At 39.5% G+C, this 24,220-nt stretch overlaps 3 protein-coding genes across 10 annotated transcripts in view; 1 reads left to right on the top strand and 2 right to left on the bottom strand.

Annotated features, from left to right (window-relative positions):
* LOC122884142 (calcineurin subunit B type 1) overlaps positions 1 to 3,129 on the bottom strand; it is a 28,858-nt gene extending 25,729 nt beyond the window's left edge. Inside the window, exon 1 of the mRNA XM_044213589.1 lies at positions 2,866 to 3,129. Within this exon, the coding sequence (XP_044069524.1) occupies positions 2,866 to 2,868 (3 nt within the window). The 5' untranslated portion in view covers positions 2,869 to 3,129. The remainder of the gene's footprint in view (positions 1 to 2,865) is intronic.
* Positions 3,130 to 4,486: 1,357 nt separating this feature from the next.
* cnrip1b (cannabinoid receptor interacting protein 1b) lies at positions 4,487 to 14,232 on the bottom strand. 2 transcript variants are annotated; one of them, XM_044214962.1, is made up of 3 exons: positions 13,950 to 14,232; positions 9,332 to 9,476; positions 4,487 to 6,889 (listed from the first exon to the last, which is right to left on the bottom strand). In XM_044214962.1, exons 1-3 carry the CDS (start codon positions 14,126 to 14,128, stop codon positions 6,725 to 6,727), a joined length of 489 nt encoding a protein of 162 aa, XP_044070897.1. In that variant the 5' UTR covers positions 14,129 to 14,232; the 3' UTR covers positions 4,487 to 6,724. The 2 variants fall into 2 exon arrangements, with proteins under 2 accessions (XP_044070897.1, XP_044070896.1); XM_044214961.1 differs by lacking the exon at positions 13,950 to 14,232 and adding an exon at positions 11,033 to 11,459.
* Positions 12,709 to 24,220, top strand: part of kcnq5a (potassium voltage-gated channel, KQT-like subfamily, member 5a) — a 121,379-nt gene continuing 109,867 nt past the window's right edge. For 6 of the 7 annotated variants that reach the window (XM_044214958.1, XM_044214954.1, XM_044214957.1 and 3 more), the window contains exon 1: positions 17,006 to 17,809. In XM_044214958.1, coding sequence (XP_044070893.1) covers positions 17,430 to 17,809 — 380 coding nt within the window. In that variant the 5' untranslated portion in view covers positions 17,006 to 17,429. Of the gene's footprint in view, positions 12,725 to 17,005; positions 17,810 to 24,220 lie in introns of those variants that run through there. The other variant, XM_044214953.1, reaches the window with a different exon arrangement.

Below are 24,220 nucleotides of genomic sequence, written 5' to 3'. Positions count from 1 at the left end.
TCATCACATTTTTATATAAAAATGTCATTACTTTTACTTTCTGGAAATGGATGAATATTTGGCAGTTACTTTATGCATCTGGGTTTGGCAAACTTCTGCCTACTGGCCACAGTCACCCCTTCAACCAGTAATTACATTAATGCTCCATACTCTAATACTATGGATCACTGCGTAAGACACTGCAGGCAAAGGCTATCAGTGAATGAAGCCCCATATTGTTGGTTCCTTTGCTACCAGTGATATGCAGCACTTGATGCCTTGAATGGTTATGAGGCAGAAATAAAAAGACACTTACTTTGGTGATTTACATCAGCCAAAAAACATCACTCAGCCATAGATTCTGCTTCTTGCCAACAGGTGATATGTTTATCCTATTGCCCAAACCTAGTAGGTGTACAACATTTTTTTAAATAAAACTGGAATCAACACAATACTCAAACTCTCATTCACTTGCTCCTACATCAGTATCAGTGGCTAGAATTTATTGCATGTATATATCCATTTTGACCTTTTCAATTTTTGAGCACTACTGAACAGTCTCTCATGCATTACATCCCTTAAACATCCTGTTCCAACCAGTAATTACAGAGGCAAGCTACCCTCGACATGCCATTTTAATGTTACTTCAAACCTTTCTATTCACTGGGCAGAGACTGACATACCAGCCAAATAGATGTTTACTGACAATAGTTTGGACTGGGCCAGTGACTGCTGGCTCCGATGCAAGCCAAGCACTGCAGAGATGCAATGGCCAGTGAGGATAATAAATCCAGATTGAGTGGGCTGGTTGGAAGTGCAGTGTGGATCACGTAGTGTTGATCATCACTTCTGCTGGTGGTTCACTGTGGCTTTTATCTCTTATACATTAGCTACGGCTCGATCCTTATGTGGGTGGCGCTTGATTGCTAAGTAGGATATGGTCCCCTTAGCATCAGATCATTCCACTACATGCTTAAGCAACTGTGTGTCCCTGCCCCCAACCTTCCCCTGCAGCTGAAAAGAATACATTTTGACAGGCCATAAGTTGGCATACTATTTGTACGACATGCATGCCCTGAGTTTCGGCACTCTGACAGAGAGTTGAGACTGCTGCAGGGCAAGGTGCTGTGAGCATTTTTAGCTTACCTGTCTCTGGTTAATGTATTTATTATAGGAAAGTCAAAAGCCACTGATACTGTTGTTTATTTTGATGATGTGTCATGGACAGAAGATGCTGCTCTTAATTCTTGGCCTTTGAGTGTGGTTTATGTGTTCCTTTGTATGTACAGAAGCATGTTTTAGGCACCATAATATGCATAGTATAACCTCAGAGACAGTAACCTTGAATCACAATGTACGAGCTCCTGATAGCTATGTAGCAGTTATCTGACCCTGGGGCCTGTTCCAAGAAGCTGCTTTACTAAGTTATCTGGTTTTGCAGAACCAATCTTTTTACATCAGTCAATGCTCCAGATTTGAGGTTTTATTCAGAAAATGTGCCCGATGACTCAGTAAACCTGCTTCTTAAAAACAGGCCCCAGGTGAGTTCACACTTTGTGGGCTGAAATGTGAATTCAAAAACCAGCTCTTTTAAGAGATTTTCTGAAAATATAGCTGACTTTTGTTTACATTTGTGCTTACACTATAGCCTGACCAAAACTGGATTTCTGGGTCTAGCTCTAGTTTGTACACTTAATGACAGATCATTGACTCATGTCAATATTTACAGACTTTTGAATCTACTAGTAAAATAAAAAGGTCAAATCAACCAAAATATATAAAACCCAAAACAAATAACGCTTCCTCAAGATATGATAAAGCAACTATGGTTTTACCTCAAACAAACTGGTACAAGCAATAAAATGTGACTTTTTTTCCTGTCCAGACAACAACAAAACAGTACTAATGGACAGATTCTAAACATGGGGATTGCTAGTGAACAACTACTGCCAATGTTGTGCTATCAGGACATCCATAACTGATCAGAAAATTGTTCTGTGGAGGTGTGTTTCGATCTATGGATTGGATGGCAAGGACTTGTGGGTGTGAGAGGAGAAGTGGCTCCTGTGCATATGACCCACAACTCCTAGCTACGCCCTTGCAAGTGGTTACTAAAAACATGTCAGTTTTCCTCCGTCAAGTTGAATATGGATCCAGGCTTGTACGCTGCTGCCCGTACAGGTCCACTCCTATTGGTCACTACATAGATGCTTAACGGTTACTAGGCAACTCACCCTCACATATAATGGAATATATATAGTCAATTAATTAAGACAGCATGAGCCAATCCAGTGGTCTGCCTCCAGGCTCCTCTACAACCGCTGTAAATAGATACAAATGTAGCCTCGACCTATTCATTAAAGCTTATGAGCTCAAATGAAACAATGTTGCAACTATCAACACAGCGCCATGCTACCTAGAAAACACATTGAGTTAAATGTCGTTATACGTTTAATACAGAGCGAATATGAGTGCAAAGACAGGCAGACGTTACATTTTCCTGCCTGATGTGTAAAATGTGCCACAATGAGTCGCCAACCTAGGCCTATTAAGCGTGTATTTTTGTCACGAAAACTAATTTGCACAGGCCTCGTTGCTAATAAAGAGTGTATGCCGGGGAGGGATAAGATATATCTGGGCCACAGGCTTTAGGCTACTGTCAGCCCCGGGGTATTGCACAGAGAGCGCGACTGGGAGCCAAAAAGTGAGTGAGAAAAGCGTTTCCTTCTCGCCAGAGCGCTTCGTTGTCGACTGTTAACTCAAAGAAAAACAACAAGAAAAACAACCTGTCAAAGCGCCACACTATTTGACACATTTAAGCGCAGGCCTGCCCACTGGTGTGTTTACCAGTCGGTGGAGGGTGAAATTAGGAGCTTTGCTGCTTACCATCTTGCAGGTCGGATGATGAAATCCAGGCGATGTGAACGGAAAAGAGGTACAACTGGGGAGTCGGTAGGCCGCCGAACTGTGGCGAGAAATACAAAAACTATGGTTGTGGTGCTCTCCGAGGTCTCCTCCTGGACGTATACCCAGCTCCAGGCTCTCTTCTCCGTCTCTCTCTCTCCTTTACCGAGGACTTCACTGCAGTGGCAAAGGGAGGGAGACCCGCTGGGAGGGGACAGTAAGCGGAGGAGGAGGCTCGGTTTGACAAGCAGGCGGTGGCGGAGGGGAGGGGAGTGGAGTGTAGGGGAGTGTAGGGGAGGGGTGGGGAGGGAAGGGGAAGGGGGGAGGTGCAGCAGTACTGTACATCCGGGAACAATAGGTTATATTTATTTATTTATATTGTTACACTCCTGAATAGGTTTGTGCTTGTGCTCCCCCCGCTGGCGGTATGGCTGAACTGCAGGAAGCCGCCGTTTCATATATGTACTGGCTGTGCACCCTGAACCTCACTGAACACAACTGGCAGATGGACTTCCTTGTGTGTAATCCCTACAGCACTAAATCGGTTCATCAATAGTACAGAGTCCGCCTTATGGACAGGCACTAAATCCATGCTAAGCATAAACCACAGTAAGATTTTAAGTGGCTTTAGAGGTAGGCTACAGTAGAGCTGGAATGAAAATCTTAACAATTGTACATTTCCTGAAGAAAATGTTTGGACTGGAGCAGAAACTACTACCAACACTGAACCAGTGTCAGTAGTAGTTGCAAATGCACGGCGCTCTGCAATCCCGAGTTAGCGTGTCGTCTGTGCTGATAAAGTCTTTTGTGAAGTGGCTGTTTAGTCTCACCTATGTACCATTCTTTGCAGTTTTCCTCACTGCATTGAATAGAGTAAACTACATTGCTCTGTTTTTGTGTGGGCATCTTGTCCTTAGGATGAACGAGTTTCTGTCTTAAAGTGTTGCCTGGTTTAAAGAAAACAGGAACATCGTGCTGTCTAAAGGTCCTTTGTAGTTTTTCAGACAGTCCAGATACATAAGGGATGAATATTCATAGGTGCATTTGCATCTAAAAGCTACAAACCACACATTTGAAGACAGCGAGGTGAAGATTCTAAGTAGAGAGAAGAGTTGGTTTGAAAGAGCAGTCAAAGAAGCCATTTTTGTGAAAAAAGAAAACCCCTCTTTGAACAGAAATGGTGGTCTGAGATTCAACTTGCCAACGATCTACAACAGTGTATTATCACCATGGACAAGCCAATCATATGCTAATCAGGTACTTAACAGTGATGAGGGAGGTGCAGCCAGAAAACAATAGGCCTGATTACTGATTACTGGGCCATCATGGAAACAAAAGAAGGTCAGTTTCAGGTGAAACTAGGCAGGGTAACTGCAGAATCTCAGGAAGACTCCTTCCTGAGGACAGGGCTTAAGTAACACAGAGTAGCTTAAATTTCTGAGTTGTCAGACCATTTTTCACAATTGAGAATGACTCCCGGATGGGAGCCGAAACGTCTTGATTCTGAAAACAGTGTCCAGATGACTACGACTGAAACCTTTTCTACGAAAGTTTACAGTAGATTTAGAATAAATGAGTTAAATGAATACATTTGCCACACAAAAAGATTTTCCATTTTACTATTAGCATTATATACAAACAACACTTTCACAAAAAGGTCAGAATGATATGTATATTTCACCACCATTGCACTATTTCATTGTTATTTTGTTGCTCTGATTTCTTGTATAGGTCAATTCAATATTTCAATGAAAACATTGTATAGTTATTTCTACAAAAATACACACAATAATATGATAACATTTCAAATGGTTCATTGTACAAAAATACTATTTTTTTAAATATTACGATTCACCACAAGAAATAGAAAAAATATTTTAAGATATGTCATAAACAGTTTGTTCAGAATATTCCAAATACATTATTTCTCTTTAATAAACACAAAAATTAATGGCTAAGTCCTTCAGAAGAGGTAGAGAAAACAAACACGCTGTAAATAGGGGCACAACTTCACCCAAATACAAAATTCCTACTTCCATTAATGCATTATACTGTACACATAATGGTACCACAAAACAATACACATACACACAGCTACACAAAGAGTTTCATTCCAAAACACTATGGGCCGTTATTAATTAATCCAGGTGCACAAGTTCACTTAAGTGTGACAACACGATTTTGGGTAATTTCATGGTTTACAGGTGCTGACGCAGAAGAGGTGCACTGCAGTTTCATTGTTAAAGGATATCAGCTGAAACGTGCTTTTGAGAAGATAGACATATTATTTCTTTCTGGGTAAAAGTAGCTCGTAGAGGAACTGACCTGTACACTTTCAAGAGCCTGTGAAAGATTTCATCAAGGTACCTGGGTGACTAATTAAATGTAGTAAAAGTCCAAATTACTAAATCAATCTATCAATCTTTTTTTTGTGTGAAGTAGGCAACTGCATTATCTTGTAACTTTTTCAGACAAACAATGTCCTAGTCTGTTAGGCTAGCTAGCTAGCTAGCTTGCTATCTTGAGTAATGATTGGGTAGTAGCATGGCATACCACTACGTCTTGAGTCAGTCAAGAGTGACTTAAAGTGGTTTTTTGAGGTGGCAGCAACAACACCAACAGGACTGTTCCGATAATCAGAAGTGGTATCTCCCCAGTGATACAGATATGGTTCGGTTTTGTGAGGACCGGCTTCTAGCTGAAAGTCTCTCACAGCCAAAAGTGGCAGAAAAATAGGCTGAAAGTAGTGTTTTGTTATACTTGTACAAGTTACTGCACTTGTTAAAGTAGCTGATAGAGAATACTTTGATAAAAAACTAAATTCCCTCATTTTTAACTATGTGTAGAGATTTTCTTTGGCCATAATGCCCTGCTCTGTTGCATATTTTGAAAATAAACCCCATATTTTTTATATTAAAAAGCTGCAGATGTCATGGCAAGTTCCCATACGAGGACAGATGGGAAAAATTCTGCTTAGGGTCAAAAAAATCAAAATGTCACTAATGCAAGGACACTGGACTTGGTGGAGAGGGGAAATGTTCTATTTTACAAGGTAATAATAACATTTTGGTAAATGTTAACATGACTTATTGTACTTTTGTGCCAGCAATAGATTTCTTAGAATTGACTTGACATGAATCTCTGGAAATGTTGGATAGTCATTTTGGAATGAAACATATGGACATAGCTTCAAAGTACATAAACACAAATAAACACATCTGTACCAGCACCATTTTAAAATACACACACACATACTGTTGCTAAACATACAGGCACACGTGCACTCACACATATGGTACTGTAAATACACATAAGTCTGAACACACTTCTGGGTTACAAGATGCCACAACTGAACTGCACATGAGAAAATATTGATCTCAAAATGTCATTTGATCTTAGTCTTTCAATACATAATTAAAACTGATTTAAAGTAGGTTGTTGAGAAGTGCTACATGTTTCAATTTAACCTCAATAAAATGTGCCTAATTAATTTTGACACATTTGCATAAGCACCATAAACAAACAAAACCACTGTAAAAAAAACAAAAAAAAAAAACAATAACTCACTTTTATATGTTCTGCCATAGGATCCGATTTGGCAGTAAATCTGATGCATTGTTTTTACAGCACAAAACCCTTTTAGTTTTTCTGATATTGGTAGATGATGGAAAGAGTGAAAGACTACAATAAAGCCCAAAAAACTTCGAGTGGAGTGGATTGACAGTAAATACAGGAAAGTGAGGATAAATACATCCTTTTAGCAAAAGGAAGCAACAGCAAATGTTGTCTGAATTTCATCACGACGTACTGACGATTAAAAACGTCACACCTTGTGTTTTTATCAAACAAACATTTCCTTGTTGACCCACATGAGTGTGCGTGTGTCGTTGGGTTTGCATTCGTACTCGATGCTGTTGAAGCTGTTTCCCCACTGGCAGTGGTCCCTCTTGTTGTAGTTGTAGTACTTCACCTGCCACACCGTTTCAAACGTTCCCGCCTCTGTGAACTGAAGGAGAAACACATGTACACATGAGTACATACACAGACAAACACAAACAGTTTTCAGCATCTTTGAGTGGCCTGATTTGATGAAGTGATGATGAAACATATAGAGTAGACAGATGGGAACACACACACTCATAAGAAACTCACGTAGACACAGAGACTCACACCATATCATCATCAAAATAAAAATCATGTGAAAGTCAAATGAAGAGGAAGCATACTGACTGGACAGATGGATACATGCACACACAAACATGCAAACACACACCATATCATCCCAGAGGCCCCGGGGTGTGAACTGGACAGATGGGTAGGATACACACAGACACAGTCACGTCAAACCAGATGAAATTATATTTGTAAGAATTTTATTGCAATATGCAATTGTAACATTGTGTTTGAACTTGTCATTACGTTTTCTTTCTCCTTCGAAGATTCAAAAAAGAAGCTAAAAATGTTAGTTTTATCTTAAACATATTTGAACATTTATGTCAGATGGCAGTGCTTTCATTGTTACACCAGGAACTACAACAGCTGCTTCCTCCGAGCATCTGTGTATTGCTGCTAGCTGAAAAGATTTGCTCACTGAACACTGGGAACTAATTTTGTGATTGATGTTTGAACCAAAAGACAATGCATCTTGGTATAATTTTGGGGTTTGACAGTGGTGTGTGTTTATGCTGCATGGGTGTTAGTAACAATTTTGATAATTGATTAATCCTTTAGCAAATTTTTTAAGCCAAACAAGGCAAAAATTCTGTTCAATGATAGTAAATTAAATATCTTGGGTTTTGGACCCACAAAACAAGACATTTGAAGACGTCACCATGGGCTCAAGGAAAATGTCATTTTAGACCAACAATTAATTGAGAAAACAATCAGTAGATCCTTAGTTGCAGCCTTGATTCTATTACATTAATTACAAGCTTTGACACCTGAGAGATCCATCAACCCCCCCATTCATGAATACACCCATACAGCTATCAGGATACACTGAAGAAAAAACTGTAACCATGGAAACCCTTGGGTCTGGCATCCACTTCAACAGAACCGTAACCACAGCAACATAAACACATCTGGTGAGACCGCCATTCAGCCTTTAACCTAGGATTACAGGAACACGATGAGACACAGTCGTAGTGAAGCACTTGGAGACTAAAGTGATCACTCTGTGATCAAATGATAAGACTGGAGACAAACAATATTGTTGTTATTGTCAACAAACCCCATGAAAAGGCCAAAACCAACACTTTATAGTCTGACTCCCCCACTCTGTCTATGGCCCATTTGTTCCTACTGAAGATCTTTAATAATTGATCAAATACTTTTTAATATTTTAATGATTTTAAAAAAACAGCTGGACACTTCTAGCAAACATTACTGAAACAGGAGTAAATTGTGCATTTGTTGGGGACAACTTTCAGCCAAGTCACCTAGTGCAACAGTTGTGCTCATTGATGTTTTTTTTAAAATTGTTTTTGGACAACAATGGAGCTCTGTGGCACAGAGGAATTGAATTTGGCTTCACAAAAATGTTGGTTATGGTCTTTTCATAGGATTTGTTACATTTACATTTACTCATTTGGCAAACACTTTTGTCCAAGGTGACATACAAATGAAGCCGTCAAGAATAAGTGCCTCAACCCTCAGTTCTAACAAATAACTTTTTTCTTTTGAGAAAGAGCTAGTAAAGGATCGAGAGATAGAGAGAACGAGTATTTTAGATGAGTAAGTACTCTCGGAAGAGGTAGGTCTTCAAGCAGTTTTTGAGGACAGAAAGGGATTCTGCTGACGGAATCGAATTCACTACCAAGGGACCATTGTTGACAACAAGAAAAATACAGAATATCACCAGACTTATCATTTAACTGTGTGGAAATCAGTGGAACTGACTATTTAAAAGTTGGGGTTACAGGCAAGCTGAATTCAAATACATCTTTGGTTCGTTGATGTTCCTAACATTTTGTTGTGGTGGAAAAGATTGCTTAGTAATTGTCTATTATGTCATTGTTTTGATTTTTTTTTTTTCTTTTCTGAGAACCATATTTGGCTCGCCGTGACTTTGAGAAAGTGAAGGCAATACAGGAACAAAAAATCCTCATCTGCCATGCCACTAACTGAGGTTTAGCTAGAGTAACCAATGAGTATTATCTTTATGCCAGTATTGCTGGAGGTGATTTAGAAAATAATAAAAAAAAGAAGAAAAAAATTGATCAAAAATCAAATATGTGCCAGACAAAATCAGTGTTAAAGAATGAAAAAAGAAAGGGGCTCCACACACTAAATTTTTCAAGCTCCCAAACAAACAAGGTCTTCATTGGATGTTGCCTACAGTGTGTCTTCTCTATCCATTAGATCAGATCCTGAACGCTATAAAATTATTTTTGAATGTTGGACTTCAGATTAAAGTTAGTTCCCGGCCCTTTGTACAGTATATCCCTACCTGTATGTTGATTTGAACTGGTTGCCTCTCTCCACTTTTGGTGTGTGCCACCCCTTCTGTGTCGTACTGGCCAGTATAGACCACTGACTGCGGGTCTTTAGACTGCTGCTCCAGGGGAAAGGTCACCCCACCCACACTCATCGACCTGCAGACAGGTGCACATCACAACGGATTCATCAATAAACATGCTTAAAAATAAAGGCTCATGTGAGTCCTGTGAATCGGAGACCACAGGAGACAGATCATCATAGCATGAGTGAAAGAATGTTTATAAAACAAAGACAAGAGATATCCAAAAATATTTGATTGATCTGATGTAGGTCTATTAAAAAATTACGCATGCAATTTAAAAGCACTAAAGATTATAAACCCAATAATTGTATCTGTGATAGAGAATACAAAGTGCTAAAAAAAGAAAAACATGGATCCTGCTATAGATAAACTGTGAGTGACTTCATACTAACTGATGCATTTTTTGTTCCAGCCAGGATTTCATGTTGACAAACCATTTGGTGAAATAGGTCTACAGCTGTGTTTCATGAGCATGCCCCAAACACAACATCTCCTATGCATCATCGCATGTGTGACCTATTTTTATACCGGAGTGCAAGTTCAGGCATTTTTCACGGTCTGATGTTGCAGGTTGGTTAGGTTGCAACACAGTCTCACTGCAGTTCGTGAAATAATCACGGAATTTAATCTATAGGAATCGTGTACATGGCCACAAATTTTACTTTTTTTTTCATATCCAACACTAATCCTTATTTGGAGATGGAAGGACAACAACATTCATTACATAATCAGTCAGGAATTTTAGGCAAATCACAAGAGGGCGGTGACACAATGCCCAAACACTGAGTCCTAATCTGTGCTGGATTTGACATGCGGCCAATTGGGGTTTATGCTGCCTTCAGGTGCTCCTCGTAAAATCCTATGTTCCAGCGCTTGGGAATAGGACTTGTTGAGCGCTCAAGTACCGGGCTTTTTGTCAGAAATAATAACACAACGCAGTGCAACGATATTTTTGTGTGATGCAAATATAACAAAACGCATAAGCGCCATTTGTAAGTGATGTGTTTCCTCTGCTGCAGGGAAATCACGATAACCCATACTACACACTATACTATAGCCATACTGTTCATGAATGCAGCCTTAAAATCTGCACTTGCCTTCTCCTCAGCAAACCTCTTAAGGTCACCACTATCAGTGCATGCGAGGAATGAGCCTCATCCTTGATTCTTTAATCAACCGTCAAGAAATGTAGCCTGCTTCTGTGTCATTAAGAGGGAAAATACGAGAAAACTACTGTACTCTCTGGCGATGAAGCAGACAAAGGTCCTGCTGTACAGTGTATTTCACTTTGTAAAGGAAAGACATTTTACCAAAACAACCAAAGAAACTACCAACATTTTACAGATAAAGGGATTAAAACACCCGTACAATAATGTCACTATAATCCCAATATTAAAAAGGGACAATAACTATCGGTTGTCTACCAGCGATGCCACATCCAGACAACAAAATCTCCATTATTTGGAAAGCTGTCCTTTTGCCAACGTTTCCCTCATTGAGCGAAAATGTGTCTGTGGCGCTCATTAGTGAATTAAGTGATCTTTGTGGCAGTTTAAATGGTCTAGCAGTTCGGGTTATGACCAGGTCAGGATGATCCACGCCTGAAACAAAAATCGAAGGGCTACCTACGTGGCCTCGACCGCTCCTGGTTTAATGACCACCTCTATTTTGTACTTGGACCCGGTCAGCAGCTTGATGGTCCGGGTCTGTCCGAACCTGGCGCCGTCGGACTTGAAGTACACCGCGGTGTTGTTGGGAAGCATCTTCAAGGAAATCCCAATTTTGACGATCTGAGGGACGTCGGCCATGTTTCCATATAGCTAGTATATCACCAGGATCAGTGGGATTGCCGGGTGTGGGTCTCAGCTGTCGATCAGTTCAAGCAGACGGAGAAATGCCGTGCGGAGAAGTCCATAGCAGAGCGCACAGCACAGGGAACTGCGCTCCGTAATCCCGTCCAACCTGCAGCACAGGCCTAATCCCAACCAATGCTCTCTCTCTCTGAAATCTCTCACTCCCTCACACCAGCCTCTCCCTCGCTCTCTTCCTCTTTACTCGCCTTTCTAATTCAGCTCTCTCGTTTAATTTCAACATAAAACATGGTTTTATGTCGCTGTCCGCGGTGCTGAAGTCCTGCCAATTAAGACTCTGTGGATTACTTTAATTGACCCTTAAAGCACTGGGATGTGACTGGGATGGAAACAGTGCAAGCTGAACAAAAAAAAAACGACAACAAGCTGCCAATAGGGTAAAAAATAAAGCAAAGTGTAAAAATATAAATGATTACAGATGAAAATGTGTATCAACAGGCAGCATTCATTTCAGGGTCCACCAAAGGTGAGCTACATCTCTATTCACAGAGCAAATGGTTCTTCAAAAGGCATCACCAGTTGAAGAACCTAGTGGCTGGTTCTTATATGTTTTTGTAGTATTAAAAGGATCTTTATTTAGTGATGGCATACAATAAAATAAGCATACTCTCTAACTAACTGACTCATAGTGGAATTGTAAATTAGCCAATGCTAGGCTAACTCCCAACAAAGATAAATTATGAGTAGGAACTGTGACAATTTCTAACTCCAGCATTCTTTCATCTACTTGTTTTCTATCTTCCAGCTTTACATTGATGATGATTTCAAAGAAATTATGTTCATCTTTCTCGAAATGAATAGTAAGCTAGTGATAGTAAAAAAAAAAAAAAATGTCATCACATTTTAACCATTGTGAATGTTTTAGTTTCTGCACTGGTATTTAGACATCTACATTACTAAATAAAACAGATACTGCTCAACTGATTGCTACAACACAGATATCTTAAAACAAAATGTAAATTGAGATTTCACCATAAAAGTCTTCAATTTTAAGACCCTCATAAACACTAAAGAGCTAAATAAATTGATATAGCACCAATAATATTGCTATTATTATGTCCAGACATGTTAGCTGATGTGGTTTATAGAGAATTTAAAACATGAATTAAATAATTATCCAGCATCCAATCTGCAATCTACTCCTATGTTTTGTTTACCCAATGAGACCCTTATTGGGCTGGATGAAGCCTGCTGTAGCCATTTCTTAACTTGTCTTTATCTAAACTCATACAAGGAACTGAAGTAAGCTAGCCTGCAATATTAAAGGACCCTTGGAAAGATATCACATAACCTCGTTAGTGGGAATGAGGAGTGCAGCGACAGAAAAACGTCCATACGACTGGCCACAAGGTTCGCACACAGGCAGGAAACGAGCAACTAACTTACCCTCCGGGAAAATAGCTCTGGGTGAAAAGACCAGCTCTATTTTCTCCTGTGGCAGTGAGTTGAGGTACGTTAAGCATTTTCACTGTATCGTTTGTTGCTGCTGTCGAACAATATACGCCTGTTTTGCTACTTCAGACGTGTCAGTGTCTGAATTAATGTCTGTAAATGTTAGTTAGCTAACTAATGTGAAGGGGTTGCGATTGGCGCTTTACAAAACTAACGCTTTGTTGGTTGATATAAGTTCAGGTGTGGAGACAAGAGTGGCATAAATCTTCATAAAAAACACATTTTTAAAAAGGCCGTCTGTTGTTGGAGTTTGCTAGCTTAGATAGCCAACTCATGTTATTAGCCTAAACGGGCTAGCTAACGTGTTAATGCTAGCGTGCTAACAGCAAAGTGAATACTCTTTAGTTATGTAATAAAAATGTGTCTGTAGCTTGTAAAATATATTGTTTTTGACGGTGTGCCGTTCAAACAGTACTGTGTGCTTAAGGTTATATCTGCCAGTGTCAACCAGTTTGATTAGTTTTTTTTTAAACCGATTGCAAACACTGCAACAAAAAAATGTTTGGAAACAGTGTTGGGCAAACTAATCAATTAGTCATTACTTTTAAAAAAGTAATTACACTAAGCTGCTAATTACTCAGCAGCAAGAGTAACGTGTTAACGTTACACTACTTTAATGCTGGTTAACGTTACTCAGTCCAACTCAGTTAAAGGTGCCTTTAAATAGCTCTAAATCCTCCACACTCTTGTATTTAACACGTGTAGAAACAGAAAATCTGACATCTGGACAGACAGACAGTTTAAAGTAGGCAGCTGTACAGTTTGGAGGAATTTCATGACCATCCAGCAGCTAGCCTCGGTGACTGCAAGCAAATCATAGAGATATAAAATAAAACGTTTTTTTAAAAAAAAAAAAAAAAAAACCCCATCATACACAGAAAATGTAATAAAAACAGGGAGTTCAAGAAGTGGTCAAACATATGACACTTCCTAATAAGACGGTGTAGTCCCTCATTCGTCCAGGAGTGTTCCATCGTAGAAAAGGTTTCAGTCGTAGTCATCTGGACACTGTTTTCAGAATCAAGACGCTTCTGCTCCCAACCGAGAGTCATTCTCAATTGTGAAAAATGGTCTGAGAACTCAGAAATTTAAACTACTCTGTGTTACTTAAGCTCATTAGTGAATTAAGTGATCTTTGTGGCAGTTTAACATAGTCTAGCAGTTTGGGTTATGACCAGGTCAGGATAATCCACGCCTGAAACAAAAATCGAAGGGCTACCTACGTGGCCTCGACCGCTCCTGGTTTAATGACCACCTCAATTTTGTACTTGGACCCGGTCAGCAGCTTGATGGTCCGGGTCTGTCCGAACCTGGCGTCGTCGGACTTGAAGTACACCGCGGTGTTGTTGGGAAGCATCTTCAAGGAAATCCCAATTTTGACGATCTGAGGGACGTCGGCCATGTTTCCATATACTCTGTGTTACTTAAGCCCTGTCCTCAGGAAGGAGTCTTCCTGAGATTCTGCAGTTACCCTGCCTAGTTTCACCTGAAACTGACCTTCTTTTGTTTCCATGATGGCCCAGTAATCAGTAATCAGGCCTATTGTTTTCTGGCTGCACCTCCCTCATCACTGTTAAGTACCTGATTAGCATATGATTGGCTTGCCCATGGTGATAATACACTGTTGTAGATCGTTGGCAAGTTGAATCTCAGACCACCATTTCTGTTCAAAGAGGGGTTTTCTTTTTTCACAAAAATGGCTTCTTTGACTCCTCTTTCGAACCAACTCTTCTCTCTACTTAGAATCTTCACCTCGCTGTCTTCAAATGTGTGGTTTGTAGCTTTTAGATGCAAATGCACGACGCTCTGCAATCCTGAGTTAGCGTGTCGTCTGTGCTGATAAAGTCTTTTGTGAAGTGGCTGTTTAGTCTCACTTATGTACCGTTCTTTGCAGTTTTCCTCACAGTTTTCCTCACTTCCTCCAACTCTAAACAAAACTATGTGCAACAAAAAACAAAAAACAATTTTTTTAAGGTAATTGAACATTTAGATAGCTATATATATTTAGATATCTAGATAAAAACACACACTTTTTTAAATTCATCAATTAATGTATTTATTTTCATCTATCATTGCTTTTTCAAGTTTTTTCTGATTGTTTTGATGTATATATTGCTGTTTTCTAATGCTATCACATGATTGCACTATTTCCTTGTTTGTATATTGCATGATTTCAGCAATAAAGGGGAAAAAATGTCACTGTGTGTCCTCTTTCAAACTTTGCTGAGAACTATCATAGAAAAGGTTTCAGTCGTAGTCATCTGGACACTGTTTTCAGAATCAAGACGTTTCGGCTCCCATCCGGAAGTCATTCTCAATTGTGAAAAAATTGGACGGGAACTGGAAATTTAAACTACTCTGTGTTACATAAGCCCTGCCCTCAGGAAGGAATCTGCCTGAGTATCTGTAAATAGCTAGTTTCACCTGAAACTGACCTAATAGTTTCAAGATGGCCCAGTAATCAGTAATCAGGCCTATTGTTCTCTGGCTGCATCTACTTCATCACTGTTAAGTGCCTGATTAGCATGTGATAGGCGTGACCAAGGTGATAATACACTCTGATAGACTTTGGGCAGATTAAATCTCAGATAGAACACTCCTGGACGAATGAGGGACTACACCGTCTGATTTTGAAGAATTTTGCTGAGAACTTATAACCTTATATAAGATTGCCATACAATAGTTTACAAGTGGATGCATATTATCCACAAATTGGCTCTAAACTTTTTTATTATTATTAATGCATCAATAGTTAAGCAAACAGTCCTGTAAGAATAGGTAGCCTACAATGCCTGATGAAATACAATAATTAAAAACGTGTTGCATGGCTTGATAGCCTTACAATCTTACATGTCATATATGCAATATTATATTAGACGGATAATTTTGTAAAGTAGGCTAATCCACAAATTACAGCATGGTGACAAAAGGGCATCTTCAGAATGTTTATATAAACATATTTATTACCCTCAATATAAAGCTGAAGTCATGCTTAGTAACATGGTAGGGAGGAAACAATCAATATCCTATGTGTGGAAAAGTTGTCTCTGAAAAGTCCTACTGGCCAATGTAACTCTATAGTCATATAACAATAGTCCTACACAATATGGACCAGACCTAATTAGGAAATAGGAGTTCAACACCAGATGATTAATCCAGATATTCAAAAGCAATTGCTGAGGACTTTTTGTTGACTGATATGGGCCACCCCTGTAATACCGACGTTTGACCACTAGAGGTCAAGCTTTGACCACAACAGGAACAAATCCAAACCATGGTTAAATGTTCAGTAGATGTTCCGTTAAAGTAGGCAGTGATGCACGTGATGGCGTCATATTGCTGACATCATCACAAGCGTTGGATGGATGAAATAAAAGTGGGAAAAGTTCAAATCCAAAAAAGTAAACTTCTCTGCAAAAACTCTAATTTCAGTTGAGGACTGCAACGAAACGGGAAAAATGTGAACAATAGCACATTTTAATTTTCTTGATTAGAAGGACTGAACCGAACCTAACATCATCACTGAGGCTATCGATTACTCTGCTGCCAAGAAATCAATCAAAGAAATAATAAGACATAAGTCACACTTTTTAAAATACACTTTGCCAAAAACGATAGTGCTTGTCTAGTTGACCAATCAGATAGTTTGGTCGGAACTAGCCTACTTATTGTACAATTACATATAAATTGGACTGCGGGATATTTGTATTTAAAAATATTTAAAAAACAAAGAAAAGATGGGTCACATGGTCGGCCACTAAGGAAGAGAGTGACGCAGCTGTTTACAGCATAATCAGAAAGCGCATCGGTTCCGGGCGGAGATAGTTTGTACCGAGCGAACCACCGTCACCGTCTCTTCTGCTGCTGAAGCCGCACCAGTTCACTGTAAAGTCTGTTTCTCTGACTATGAACTAATCTCGAAGTTCAGTGTTCAACCAATTTGGTGATGACGTTTTAGTTAGCAAATATAGTGTGAAAACCGTTTCATAATATGTTCAATTATGCCAGCAACTTCGTGTCCAGTTCCCTACTAAAGTCTGACTTTACACGCAAAAGAACTTTTAGACTTTCTTTCTGTGTTAAAGCAGAATTGTATGGGTGGCAGATTAATATAGTGTGTTAACCTTGATATTTCTTTCAAATGAACCGATCCGAAAGATCACGCCAGTGATTTTCGGCATCGGGCAATTTCCTCTCCTGCGTAAAACCTGCGTCATCGGTGCATTGGTGTCTTTTGACGTTTCTTCAATTAACATGTATTATTCAAATTGAAAACCAGAGATACAGCCGCAACTGTCGAGATCACCTACTAAACCAGTTGTTATGGTGGTTCCGCGTTCTTCTCTGACCAATGCGTAAAAGAGAACCATGTTTTGGGGCAGCACCGGCAGGCTTCACACACTGACAGTAAGAAGAAAGACGGCGAGTGAGAGTGAGTTGGGTAAGAAAGAGAGTGTGGGAGAGCCCTCCCCCCGCCAAATGTCTTGATGGATCCACTCCTTCATAACCCAACTCTTCTCCAGCCGTGCGCAGATGACCAAAGTGTCCAAACCAGACTGAATCTGCTCAAACGGCCACATGATGTCAAGATGAGAGCAGATTAGATATTTAACTCTTCACCCACGTCTTCGTTTTATTTAGTCTATAGTGAAAGTCAAAGTAGCCAAACACCCTCTGGCGAAAGAGCACTTGACTACATGTGAATGTCTGCCGGTCTCCCAGCGCACTGCGCTGGTGATGCCATGCCGAGAAGTCACACCGGCGACGAGAGCGGCAGCACCGGACTCTGGCTGAAGACATCAACGGGACGCCAGGTGCAGGACTACGCGCTGAAAGATGTGGAGTCTGGGCGGAGGACGATGAATAACGCGGGGCGAGTTGGGGACGGTCTCCTGTCTCCCGCCACGGCAGGTGCGTTGGGATCGGAGAGGAAGCAGGGCGCCCGGCTCAGCCTGCTGGGGAAGCCGCTGACCTACAGCGCGCAGAGCTGCCGCAGGAACGCGCGGTACCGGCGGCTCCAGAATTACCTTTACAACGTGTTGGAGAGACCGAGGGAATGGGCTTTCGTCTACCACGCTTTTGTGTGAGTACTTACACTTTTAGTCATTAAATAGCAAATAGCTATACAGTGCAAGCCACTTAAAATCTTCTGTTTATTCTTTTCAATTGAATAACAGTTTCACCGTTTGAAGGCTGAATTTAAAGGACAGCAAGTATTAAAAATAATGAATATTTTATTTAAGCAAGAATGAAGTTAAAACATGCCATTGCTTTTTGGAAATGTAATAGATTTTAGTTGATATTGCCTGTAGTTCACCTGGCGATAATGACCAGCTAGGGTCATGGTACACACACACATCTTGGTATCAAACTGATGCAAGTTGTATGATGATATGGTTTCCATATTTAATTTCTTCTATTCTCTCACATATGCAATTCCATCTCCCTCCACCTGCCATGCATACATGAACACAGACATGCACAGATATGCAGAAACACACAGACACACACTTTCTGTCTTTTTCCTAATTTTGCTGATGTTGGTGATTAGGAAGTCCTGGCTGTGACTATTATTGACCTGATTTCATTCACCTGTTGATTGATTTATCGCTTCATCACTTTATGTCAGTACATGATTTCTGTTGAATGTGATCACCTGTTGGCCCAGCCACAGTGTGCAGAAAACACAGGAGACACAGAACCTGAAACAGTTGGGCCAATATGGACCACAGGTGTGTGCTGGTATGTGAAGGTATTTTGAAATTTACAGTCCACACCCATGTGATATTGCACACCTAATTGCAAAAGCTGCATGTAGAGTCAATAAATCAGTAGTACAAAGTATTATATTAGGCCCAATCGCTTCCTAATCTTTACTCAACACTGGGAGCTCTTAGAGAAGGTCAACAAGCTGTCAAGTGAAAAGGGTGAATTTAAGTCCTGGGAAAAGTCCTGGAGGGATACTTTTAAAGCTGACATGTTTCAGTTCTTAAATTCAAAACAGCCTACAGCTGACCACAGTGTGGTTTTTCTGGTGTGAAAAAGTTCCTTCATGGCAAAAATGTCAATTTCAGTTCTCCTGTCGAAAAAAAAACAACATCCAGTTTCCTCTTTCCTCATGCAGTTTCAGTTAACCAATTTGCAGATTATTGCTAACATTCAGGCTGAGCTAACGAGTAGTCGATGCTCATGTTAACTCATTCTTTTTCTGTTTATTTGAAACACCTGGTAATGTAAAACGCATCATTATGTGTGGCTGAGGATATTTCAGAGGAAAATGCTATCAGATCAGATCATTTAGTGTCTTTGTTTTTTACATTTATTTATATGAACATGTGGCGAATTATTACACAGGTAGTTGGTGTTTCATAGAAGAGCAGGCTGTGGTTATTCCAACAGAATACACACTTTGTTTGTTTTATTCTTTCTGTTTACATATCTATCTATTACATATCTATCTGTGCATGCACTGTGTGTGTGTGTGTGTGTGTGTGTGTGTGTGTGTATATATATATATATATATATATATATATATACACACTATATACACACTATATATACACACACACACAGTGATGTGAAAAAGTGTTTGCCCACTTCCTGATTGTTTTTTTTGTTTTTTTTGCATGTTTGTAACACTTAAATGTTTCAGATCATCAAACAAATTTAAATATTAGTCAAAGATAACACAAGTAAACACAAAATGCAGTTTTTAAATGAAGGTTGTTATTATTAAGGGAAAACAAAATCCAAACCTACATGGCCCTGTGTGAAAAAGTGATTGCCCCCTAAACCTAATAACTGGTTGGGCCACCCTTAGCAGCAACAACTGCAATCAAGCGTTTGTGATAACTTGCAATGAGTCTTTTACAGCGCTGTGGAGGAATTTTGGCCCACTCATCTTTGCAGAATTGTTTTAATTCAGCCACATCGGAGGGTTTTCGAGCATGAACTTCTTTTTTAAGGTCATGCCACAGCATCTCAATAGGATTCAGGTCAGGACTTTGACTAGGCCACTCCAAAGTCTTCATTTTGTTCTTCTTCATCGTCTGTCAGCCTCACTAGAATGCTGTATCAAATTCACATCTGAATCCATATAAGGTTAAACTTTTGTCTCGTCAGTCCACAGAGTATTTTCCCAAAAGTCTTGGGGATCATCAAGATGTTTTCTGGCAAAAATGAGACGAGCCTTAATGTTCTTTTTGCTCAGCAGTGGTTTTCATCTTGGAACTCTGCCATGCAGGCCAGTCTTTTTTGCCCAGTCTCTTTCTTATGGTGGAGTCATGAAGTGGAGTTCTTTGGAGTGGAGTCATGAAGTGGAGTTCTTTGAATGTTGTTGTGGGGTCTCTGAATGGCTGAAAAAGAACAAAATGAAGACTTTGGAGTGGCCTGACCTGAATCCTATTGAGATGCTGTGGCATGACCTTAAAAAGGCAGTTCATGTTATCGCAAACGCTTGATTGCAGTTGTTGCTGCTAAGGGTGGCCCAACCAGTTATTAGGTTTAGGGGGCAATCACTTTTTCACACAGGGCCATGTAGGTTTGGATTTTGTTTTCCCTTAATAATAACAACCTTCATTTATAAACTGCATTTTGTGTTTACTTGTGTTATCTTTGACTAATATTTAAATTTGTTTGATGATCTGAAACATTTAAGTGTGACAAACATGCAAAAATATAAAAAAAATCAGGAAGGGGGCAAACACTTTTTCACACCACTGTAAATATACGCGCATCTCTTTAAAACACATACACCACCACGCCACCAACTGCAGCATGGTTGGAGTGATGAAACACCACATCGCTGTGAGAAGGAGGAAATGGAGCTGTGAGAGGAGGGGCTGTGAAGCCGGATATTTGCTCAGGCGGAACAGCTGAGGTCGGAGGGGTTAAGTTGTTACATCTGCTCAAAACCACAGCCTTGCACAAACTGTTTAAGTGAGATAAAGAGTGAGTTTAGGGAAATAATCTGACTTTAAGGGAAAACTGACCGAAAGCATGGGTCTGTTTTTTTGTGCTTTGATGCAGAAAAATACATTTTAAGGATTCAGATGGAAATCATAGATGTGCATATGTCTGTTTTACACATAGCAGCATTTCAGTGCAGTTTAATGTACACACAATATACTTTATATACTATCTTTGTTTAGCATTTATGTATTGAATGGTCTTGACTTTATCCTAGTTGTGTCGTTCCCCATTTTCAAGTTAATCATTTAGATATGATATCCCAAATTCAGTGTCACTGATAATAAATGCAACACCAGAATAAGATTTAACTCCCAAGCAGCAATGAATGCAGGGGGAGAGGTTTAATTTTTTCTTTAGGATTATTCCATCTGCTAACAAACTTTTGTTGTTTTCTCTTTTGGATGGACTTCACCATATCAGAACAATCAATCATTTTAACCATACAAGCTTCTTTTTTCTTGTCAGCAAGAGATAACTGTAGAAATTACTTAATCACCCAAACATCACTTGATATAAGGAAAGCAGGTGTAAAAAAAGATGGAGACACCTCAGAATATTTTCAACAGTCACAGTGAATGTACGGCATCGTGAACAGAGGGGACACTGTTTTGTTGCAGCCATCTTGATCTAGACTTAAACTTTAGACATGGTGATTTACAGATAATGGAGGTACTTTTATATGAGCGCAGATTGCGTTGCTGATCACAGAAAAGTATGTTGCACTTACGTTTGCATACTTTCCAGTGATTTTCCAATTCTTCTGGTACTTGTGGTCCTGGACACATCACATTTTTATGTGTGTTCCTGTTTATGTTTTAAGGCCTTGACATCTCATATGTCATTATGCAAGCAACAATTTGCAAAAATAGACAGCAAACACTATTTGGCCAAGGTACTATTTCAGTGTCTAAGTGGACTGCTGTAATAGTGTCCAAGTACTCTACATTAGTGATCATGTACAGCTTGTAGAAGGATGATTGGCTTCAATTAAAAATAATGGGGCCTGAGGCACTTTGTTTTGAGAGCAAAATTTAATTGGCAAAGGTTCCTTTGTGCTGAAATGTGTCAGTGTGTTTTTGATGTTTAAAATAGCTAATGTAAAACAAAGTTTTATGATGGTCTATTGAGTCATATTTTTGACCGTTTACGGCAGACGGTCACCAAAACACACTCACTGTAACAGAGCCATAATAGCCTATACAATCAAATAATAATGTTTTAATAGCTACTGCAATCAAGCACGTTTGTGATAACTTCTTGCAATGAGTCTTTTACAGCGCTGTGGAGGAATTTGGCAGCACTCATCTTTTTGCAGAATTGTTTTAATTCAGCCACATCGGAGGGTTTTGAGCATGAACTTCTTTTTAAGGTCATGCCACAGCATCTCAATAGGATTCAGGTCAGGACTTTGACTAGGCCACTCCAAAGTCTTCATTTTGTTCTTCTTCATCGTCTGTCAGCCTCACTAGAATGCTGTATCAAATTCACATCTGAATCCATATAAGGTTAAACTTTTGTCTCGTCAGTCCACAGAGTATTTTCCCAAAAGTCTTGGGGATCATCAAGATGTTTTCTGGCAAAAATGAGACGAGCCTTAATGTTCTTTTTGCTCAGCAGTGGTTTTCATCTTGGAACTCTGCCATGCAGGCCAGTCTTTTTTGCCCAGTCTCTTTCTTATGGTGGAGTCATGAAGTGGAGTTCTTTGGAGTGGAGTCATGAAGTGGAGTTCTTTGAATGTTGTTGTGGGGTCTCTGAATGGCTGAAAAGAACAAAATGAAGACTTTGGAGTGGCCTGACCTGAATCCTATTGAGATGCTGTGGCATGACCTTAAAAAAGGCAGTTCATGTTATCATAAACGCTTTTGATTGCAGTTGTTGCTGCTAAGGGTGGCCCCATAACCAGTTATTAGGTTTAGGGGCAATCACTTTTTCACACAGGGCCATGTAGGTTTGGATTTTGTTTTCCTTAATAATAACAACCTTCATTATAAACTGCATTTTGTGTTTACTTGTGTTATCTTTGACTAATATTTAAATTTGTTTGATGATCTGAAACATTTAAATGTGACAAACATGCAAAAAATATAAAAATCAGGAAGGGGCAAACACTTTTTCACACCACTGTAAATATACGCGCATCTCTTTAAAACACATACACCACCACGCCACCAACTGCAGCATGGTTGGAGTGATGAAACACCACATCGCTGTGAGAAGGAGGAAATGGAGCTGTGAGAGGAGGGGCTGTGAAGCCGGATATTTGCTCAGGCAGAACAGCTGAGGTCGGAGGGGTTAAGTTGTTACATCTGCTCAAAACCACAGCCTTGTACAAACTGTTTAAGTGAGATAAAGAGTGAGTTTAGGGAAATAATCTGACTTTAAGTGGAAAACTGACTGAAAGCATGGGTCTGTTTTTTTTTGTGCTTTGATGCAGAAAAATACATTTTAAGGATTCAGATGGAAATCATAGATGTGCATATGTCTGTTTTACACATAGCAGCATTTCAGTGCAGTTTAATGTACACACAATATACTTTATATACTATCTTTGTTTAGCATTTATGTATTGAATGGTCTTGACTTTATCCTAGTTGTGTCGTTCCCCATTTTCAAGTTAATCATTTAGATATGATATCCCAAATTCAGTGTCACTGATAATAAATGCAACACCAGAATAAGATTTAACTCCCAAGCAGCAATGAATGCAGGGGAGAGGGTTTAATTTTTCTTTAGGATTATTCCATCTGCTAACAAACTTTTGTTGTTTTCTTTTGGATGGACTTCACCATATCAGAACAATCAATCATTTTAACCATACAAGCTTCTTTTTCTTGTCAGCAAGAGATAACTGTAGAAATTACTTAATCACCCAAACATCACTTGATATAAGGAAAGCAGGTGTAAAAAAGATGGAGACACACCTCAGAATATTTTCAACAGTCACAGTGAATGTGCGGCATCGTGAACAGAGGGGACACTGTTTTGTTGCAGCCATCTTGATCTAGACTTAAACTTTAGACATGGTGATTTACAGATAATGGAGGTACTTTTATATGAGCGCAGATTGCGTTGCTGATCACAGAAAAGTATGTTGCACTTACGTTTGCATACTTCCAGTGATTTTCCAATTCTTCTGGTACTTGTGGTCCTGGACACATCACATTTTATGTGTGTTCCTGTTTATGTTTTAAGGCCTTGACATCTCATATGTCATTATGCAAGCAACAATTTGCAAAAATAGACAGCAAACACTATTTGGCCAAGGTACTATTTCAGTGTCTAAGTGGACTGCTGTAATAGTGTCCAAGTACTCTACATTAGTGATCATGTACAGCTTGTAGAAGGATGATTGGCTTCAATTAAAAATAATGGGGCCTGAGGCACTTTGTTTTGAGAGCAAAATTTAATTGGCAAAGGTTCCTTTGTGCTGAAATGTGTCAGTGTGTTTTGATGTTTAAAATAGCTAATGTAAAACAAAGTTTTATGATGGTCTATTGAGTCATATTTTTGACCGTTTACGGCA

Source organism: Siniperca chuatsi, linkage group LG11 (genome assembly GCF_020085105.1).
Source record: "Siniperca chuatsi isolate FFG_IHB_CAS linkage group LG11, ASM2008510v1, whole genome shotgun sequence".
Classification (NCBI taxonomy): Eukaryota; Metazoa; Chordata; class Actinopteri; order Centrarchiformes; family Sinipercidae; genus Siniperca; species Siniperca chuatsi.
This window is presented reverse-complemented; position numbering and strand designations above follow the sequence as displayed.

What these genes read in the sequence shown, in the direction of transcription:
- cnrip1b (XM_044214962.1), bottom strand. Translation starts at nt 14,128, where the DNA reads ATGGCCGACGTCCCTCAGATCGTCAAAATTGGGATTTCCTTGAAGATG. An exon ending in CCAGGAGCGGTCGAGGCCAC is followed by an intron (nt 9,477 to 13,949) that starts GTAGGTAGCCCT and finishes ACCTGTCTGCAG; the next exon opens with GTCGATGAGTGTGGGTGGGG. An exon ending in CAGTTCAAATCAACATACAG is followed by an intron (nt 6,890 to 9,331) that starts GTAGGGATATAC and finishes TTTCTCCTTCAG; the next exon opens with TTCACAGAGGCGGGAACGTT.